The sequence below is a fragment of the Chroicocephalus ridibundus genome, chromosome 8 (genome assembly GCF_963924245.1).
Source record: "Chroicocephalus ridibundus chromosome 8, bChrRid1.1, whole genome shotgun sequence".
Classification (NCBI taxonomy): domain Eukaryota; kingdom Metazoa; phylum Chordata; class Aves; order Charadriiformes; family Laridae; genus Chroicocephalus; species Chroicocephalus ridibundus.
Window position 1 is genome coordinate 7,964,097 of NC_086291.1, and position 7,008 is coordinate 7,971,104.

A 7,008-nucleotide genomic window follows, 5' to 3' on the forward strand; every position below is an offset into this window, starting at 1 on the left:
GCAGCGCGCGCTCTGCCTGCAGCTCCGGCCGCGCGGGCCGCACGCGCCAGGCGGCGCGGGGCGGCGGCAGCGTCTCCCGGGGGGCCCTGCCTGCTCCGGCCCTGCCTGCTCCGGCCCCGCCGTCGGCTCTGCCGGCCCCGACGCGGCTCGGGGCTCGCCGCGGCGGGTGAGCCCAGCCCAGCCCAGCCCGGCCGCGGGCTGCCGGCCCCTCCGCCCGGCTGCGGTGCTGCTGCTCGGGAGACCGGGTGATTTTTATATATATATTTTTATTATTATTATTTATTATTCTCTCCTGGATTTTAGCCTCCGCGGCTTGTGGCGAGGGATCCCGTCGTAGAAGGTGGCGGACTGCTCTTTGAAGGGACGCTGTCAGCCCGTGGCGGTAGTGAGAGGGGGCCGGGGCAGCTGAGCGTAGGGAGCCGCTCGGTTTCCAGCGGGGCATCCCGCAGGCGCGGACGGGAGAGCTCGGCTTTGAGCCCGGCGCGATGGACTTGGTGCTGCGCTGCCAGATGCGCACGGAGAGCAAGGACGCGAGAGAGATCTAAGTTTTCTTGGATTTTCTTGTTTTAGATTCGCTCTTTGGGAGCGGAGGGGAGGGGGGCGCGGAAGGGCTCCCGACGGCCCCCTCCTTACTTCAACCCCGCTCCGGAGCCGTGTGCCGGTGCCAGGGGGACGGGGTTGGCTAGCGCGGCGCGGGGGTAGGCGCTGGGGTTTGCATGCCCGCACCCGGGGCTCCGTGTGCCCCCCACCCCTGATCGCGCCGGGAGCTCCTCCACGTCCGGGCGCGCCGCGGGGGCTCCCCCGCCCCGGGTTGCTTTGGGGGAGGCCAGGGAGGGGGGATCGCTCCTTCGGGGCGGGCTTGCCAGGATGGAGCTGCGGTCGGAACTGCCCAGCGTGCCCGCCGCGCCCCCGCCGGTCCCCCCCAGCTCCGTGGCGGCGGCCGCGGCGGCGGCGGCGGCCACGCTGCCGGTGAGCGTGGCCGGGAGCTTGCTGCGGGCCCCGCCGCTGCTGCTGCGGGCGGCCGAGAAGTACCCGCGGACGCCCAAGTGCGCCCGTTGCCGCAACCACGGGGTGGTGTCGGCGCTGAAGGGCCACAAGCGGTACTGCCGCTGGAAGGACTGCATGTGCGCCAAGTGCACCCTCATCGCCGAGCGCCAGCGCGTCATGGCCGCCCAGGTCGCGCTGCGCCGCCAGCAGGCGCAGGAGGAGAACGAAGCCCGGGAGCTCCAGCTGCTCTACGGCACGGCCGAGGGGCTGGCCCTGGCCGCCGCCAACGGCATCATCCCGCCGCGGCCCGCGTACGAGGTCTTCGGCTCCGTCTGCGCCGGGGGCGGCGGCGAGGGAGGCGCCGGCGCCTCAGGTAAGGCCGCGCTGTGCGCCCTTGGGGGGGGGCTCCGGGACCGGCGGCGGGGGAGGATGAGGAGGGGGGAAGGAGGCGGGAGAGGCGGCGGGGGTGGGGGGCAGCATCCCCCCCGGCGGAGCATCCCTCGGGCGGAGCATCCCCCCGGCGGAGCATCCCGCGGCTCCGCGGGTCCCGCCTGGGGCAGCCGCACTGACGGTCTCTCTCCTCCTTCTCCTTCTCCCTCCCCGCCTCGCCCCGCAGAGTCCAAGATGCAGAAGTTCGAGCTGTTCCCCAAGACGCTGCTGCCGAGCCGCGCCGTCACCCCGCAGCAGGCGGGCGGGAAGCCCCTCTCCCCGGACGGCGAGTCCGTGCCCGGCACCTCCTCCCCAGAAGCTCGCCACGGCTCGGGCTCGGAGAACGGGGACGGCGAGTCCTTCCTGAGCTCGCCCGTCTCCAAGGGGCCGAAGGAGGGGGAGGAGAGCCCGGGCTCCATCAGCCCGCTGGGCTCGGACTCGGGCTCGGAGGCGGACAAGGACGAGCAGGACCCGTCGCCCTCGGCCGGCGGCCGGCAGCGGACTCCCATCGACATCCTGACGCGCGTCTTCCCGGCGCACAAGCGCAGCGTGCTGGAGCTGGTGCTGCAGGGCTGCGGCGGGGACGTGGTACAGGCCATCGAGCAGATCCTCAACAACCGCGGCCCGGAGAAGGGCCCCGAGGAGGGCTGGGCCCGGGACGGCGCCTTGCAAGGCCTTCCACCCACCCCCGCCGCCGCCGCCGCCGCCCACCACCGGCCCTTGATCGCCGGCGCCATGGCCCCGGCCATCGGTACGCTGGGCAGCCGCTCCGCCTTCTCCCCCCTGCAGCCCAACGCCACGCACTTCGGGGCCGAGGCCGGCGCCTACCCGCTGGGCACCCACCTGGGACTCAACCCCCTGCGCCTCGCCTACTCGGCGCACAGCCGGGGACTGGCCTTCATGACCCCCTACTCCACGGCCGGGCTGATGCCCACCCTGGGGTTCCGGCCACCCGTGGACTACGCCTTCAGCGACCTCATGCGGGACCGCTCCGCCGTGCACAAGGAGCAGGTCTACTCCGGCGGGCTCTACGGGCCCATGGTCAACAACACCCCCGAGAAGCAATAGCGAGGGGCGGCTTCCTAAAGCTCGTCTGAGTAGAGGTAGCTAGGTAGGCACGGGTGGACGGACACGGGTGGCTTTCTCTCCCCTCTTCCCCCATGCAGAGCCCGGCGCGGACAGACGTAGGTGTAATTAAAACGGTGATAAAGGTGCACTTTCATTGTCACTCTTTGTTGCTTATGGCCATAAGCATGGATACATACATGGATATCCTTTGGTGCGTCGTGGGGTGTGTACACACACACACACTCTTTTTTCCCCACACACATACATATATATATGTATACTAGCAAGTGTATAATGTTATAAAATGGAAATCTAAGTTATTAATGTAACTCGTAGGTGAACTTGGTATTAACGTTAAGCTAAAGGTTAGACAGCTCATTGTAATACTTACCAGGCATATAGATTAAACATTGTCAAATTGAAAGCCTTTTCCTTCCCGCCCCCAGAAATGTTACGATCTGTATATAACATTGGAAAGTAGATATATTTGTAACTGTCCGTAGGATCCCGGCGCCAACGGTGTATGACGGTTTAATGAGCCTCCTTCATTTGTGATCTGCAAGAAAATTGCTTTCTTGTTCCAATGTAGCAAACTTCTTGCTGTTTCTAACAGGTAATTCTGTGTTTCCATTTCATAGAAATAAATGTTATTTTCTATTAAAAAAAAATCGGTCTTATAAATGGCAAGTGATATTTTATGAGATGGTGGAAGTGTGTTTTGGGAAATTCATTTGACAAGTACAGTCAATATTTAAAGGAGTTTATGCAATTAGTACAAACATGTTTACTACATTTTTATCATGGTCAAAACAGATATTCTTCGGAAAATTTATAAATAAAAAAGAAGAGTACAAACCAGCACAATCTCATTATCAACCGAAATTGTCAAATATGTTTATTTCTGGTTCTGGTCTTTTTATTATTTATGCCAGGGGAAAAAAAAAAAAACCAAAAACAAAACCGAAACAAACCAGAGGTGTAAATTTAAGCAGGGTTTTTTTCTGTCGATATCTTGCCGATTTCTGTCATATTTAGGAAATCTGACATTGTCACAGAGAAGAAAAGCACGGTTAAAGCAAACACCCGCCTTACTGTCGGCGGGTTGTGTAGCAACGGAGAGGCACCTTTCCCTCGTGCCTGGAATCTGAATGTGCGTTTTAATTGTTTCTATATCAAGATAAGCAAAGGGATAGATAATAATGACGTTTTCTGAGAACGCAAGAATGTGTTTGCGGCAGGCGTGAACGAGTTAAGACACCACAAACGCGGTGCGGGGGGTATGCGCAGGAAAGATTTCGCTGGTTTACTTCTGGAGCTGTGTGTCCGTCCAAATCTCCCCCCTCATTTCAAGAGTAAAGGCTACACGCGTGGGTTGGGTTTTGGTTTTAGGGGCGTTTGTTAGTTTTGTTGTTGTTGTTTCTTTTTTTTTTTTTCCTGTGGTATTTTTCCCTGCTTCTTTCTCTTCTTTCTTTTTTATTTTACTTTTTTTTTTTTTTTTTTTTTTTGGCAATAACGTCCGACCAAAGAGTAAGAAAGGCGTTCCTCTCTATTTATTTATTGGGGTGAGTCGGAGGGGCAGCAGACGTGCTCCCCGTGCATCCAGAGAGGAGATCCCTCCGAAGGCCGGAGCGCCGCTTTCTTATCAGTCCTGGGAGCGTTTGGCCCAGGAAAACTATTACTCACAAAGAACAAGTTCAGGGTATGGTTGAATTAAGACTGTAAAAGCTCCTAAAGTTGGTTGGTATGGAAACCTAATCCCACCGAACCGCTCCGTGGCACAGCTGGACTGTTTACTTTCTCACTTCAAATATAACTGTGTAAACATTGGCTCGGAGCTGACAGCGCAGCTCCTACCAACCAGTTAATATACTGGTGGGTCTGGGAGGAGACCCGTCCTGCCGTACCTATTGAAGGAAGGCCCGGGGTAAAAAAATTCAAGGACGGTAGCAAGTAAAATGCAATTCGTCCTTCCCTCACGCAATTGATCAAGCTGGATACAATTTTAAGATTTTTTCTTAAAAAAAAAAAAAAAGTAAGTAAATATTACAGATTACACCTCGGTAAATACTTTTGACCCTGATCCATCCTGGGAGCAGCCAAATCAATATCACAAGGGAAACTTTTTAAAGTCTCGTGTTCCAAGACCGGGTGAAACTTAATATTACTACAATAAAACGGTTTAATAAAGAAGGGCTTTAATAGTGAGCTAATTTGATTGAGTTTCCTAATTCCACTTTAATTGGAAAAGGAGTTGTCTGTTTGGTTATAAAGTGCCAGGGTTATGTTAGACTGGAAAAAAAAAAAAAGATGGACTTTGAGCATCTGAATAAACTTTTTTTTCCCCTTTTTTCTTTCCCTTTTTTTTTTTTTGGTTGGCAGCTGACTTTCTGCAGGATGAGTTTCCATATCTAGGATTATGAATGGGCTACAAAAAGCTGCTACTTAAAGAAATCGGGTCGCCACATTTGTCCCATTCTAGCCCTGTTGAGAAGGGCTTAAGAGCTGTTGGTTTAACTCAGCTCCCCTTTTAATTATAAAAGCCATTCCTGTGTAGTTAGCCGAGCAGGACAATTTATCAGAATTGTTGCCGTGTCTTGGAGGTTGGCTTGAGCTTGGATTTATACAACCGACAATGGGGATCACGACGATTAACTTTCATATGGATAGTTTAGGCTGTTAAATTGGGGGTAGGAGGAGGAGGGGGTAAGAAAATCCGATACATTGTCCCTATAGAGGTAATTCCCGTAGATTAAAAAAAAAAAATAATAAAATCCTTCGGGTTTGAAGCTGCCTCAGAGACGTTCGTATACAGAAGCCTCTGGCAGAACATAAAATATTCAGGTCCCTTTTAGAGTAAAATAAAATGCTGTCACTTGAATAAAAATCCGCGGAACCGAGTATAAATTATTTGTAAAGCAGAGAGGCTGCGGGCGAGCGCTAGCAAACTTCCCTGTTAATTAAATCTTAATCCACGGGTCGCAGGAAGCGGCGGGGCTGCAGCGGCGGCTGCTGTACATACAGTGGGACACGTTCCGCACTGATATTAACTGCACTAGTGTTTAATATGAATCAGCCCTAATCCAGAGCATAATAAAGATCAAATTAGACTAACCATTTAGTAGCGAAATGACATTCCTTCACCTAAAATGAACCTCTCCGCGTCCCGCTCGCTGCAAGGCGGGCCGGCGCTGGGGGCAGCGGCTCTGGGCTGGCTTCCAGGGCCGGGGCCGGCCGCAGCCCACCGGGCTGAGCGAGGCCGGGAAGGGGAGGGAGAAGTGTGTGGGGGTGTCCCCTTTTACAGGCTGGTGGTTTTATTTTTAAGCCCGGCGGGGGAGGCTCCGCTACCCTCCCACTCTTTTCCAGAGCCGCCTCTCCCCCACCCCTCTGGCTGCGCCCCCCGCACACCCCATTTGCTGCCGAGGCCCTGGGGATAAAGGCGGTTCGGGGCGAGGTCGTTTCCCCCCCGGCTCCGGCCCTGCCTTTTGCTCCACAGCAGACCCCGGCGTGCGACCCGCCGGAGACCGAGGGGCGAGTCCCGACCCCCGCCCCGGCTCTCCCGCAGACCCGGCGGGGCTCCGGGTAACGCCGCGGCGGTTGTCCCCGGACTTGATGCCCCGTTTCCCGGTCTGGAAACCGCCCCGCAGCCCGGCGCTGCCTCTGCGAGGAGGGAAGGGACGGGCCGGAGGGCGGCGGGACGGTCCCGGGTGCCCCTCACCGTGGCGGCCGGCCTTCGTGCCGCTGCCGCCGTCCCGGCGGTGGGCAAACACAACTGCTGCCGGTGCAGCCGGGCCCGCGGTGGCATCGCTGGGGGGTGAGAGCGGCTGTCACCCGTCCCGCCGCCCTCCCCTCGCCCCCGCTCCCGGACATCTCTTCTCAGCTGTCCCCAGCGGCGGGTGGGAGCCCAGGTATCCCCCTCTCCCGAGACGATTCCATCGGGGGGAGCGCGGCGCCGGGCCAGGCGTTCCCAGGGCGCTTGTGTCGGGCACACAAACTTCCCACGTCCCCCGGGCGAGGGGACACCTCTGCCTCCTCTGACCATGCGGGCATCCCCCCTGTGTTGTCATAACATCCCCATGGCAACTGCAAGCGATTACTTCTATGCCGGAACAACAATAGGAAAGTATTTAATATATTTAAATGTGATTAAGCAGGTGGAAAAAAAAAAACCCGAGGAGGAGCAGCTCCTCGGGACGAGCCGGCGAAGCGCGGCGGCCGCTGCCCGGGAGCCCCGGCGGTGCCGGTACCGCGCACGGCGGCCGCCGCTCCGCCTCCCCCGGGGGCTCCCGCCCGCCCGGGGCAACAGCGGCGCGTTTAGAGCTCGACAGCGGCAACCGGGCGGAGTATAAAATAGTTACGCGGGGAGCGGAACGGGCTGCTTTGCTGTTTTCTTGCTGCTGTTAGCATCAATTAAGGCGCGGGAAAATTAATTCCGATTTCCACCTCCCGGGTTTCAACAGAAATGCTAAAACTCTGTTGCAAAAATTACTTTTGCGCTGTTACTGTTCCTCTGCGGTTTCCATCTTA

General features: G+C 57.3%; 1 protein-coding gene across 1 annotated transcript; it reads left to right on the top strand.

Annotated features, from left to right (window-relative positions):
- Nucleotides 1-346: 346 nt before the first annotated feature.
- Nucleotides 347-3,078, top strand: DMRTA2 (DMRT like family A2). The gene is made up of 2 exons (XM_063344090.1): nucleotides 347-1,360; nucleotides 1,604-3,078. The coding sequence occupies exons 1-2, from the start codon at nucleotides 868-870 to the stop codon at nucleotides 2,482-2,484; spliced, it is 1,374 nt and encodes a 457-aa protein (XP_063200160.1). The 5' UTR covers nucleotides 347-867; the 3' UTR covers nucleotides 2,485-3,078.
- Nucleotides 3,079-7,008: the final 3,930 nt, after the last annotated feature.

Excerpts from the sequence above, each read along its gene's own strand:
- DMRTA2 (XM_063344090.1), top strand. The coding sequence starts at position 868 with ATGGAGCTGCGGTCGGAACTGCCCAGCGTGCCCGCCGCGCCCCCGCCG. Across the intron at positions 1,361-1,603 it reads GGGAGGCGCCGGCGCCTCAG|AGTCCAAGATGCAGAAGTTC; the intron begins GTAAGGCCGCGC and ends CTCGCCCCGCAG.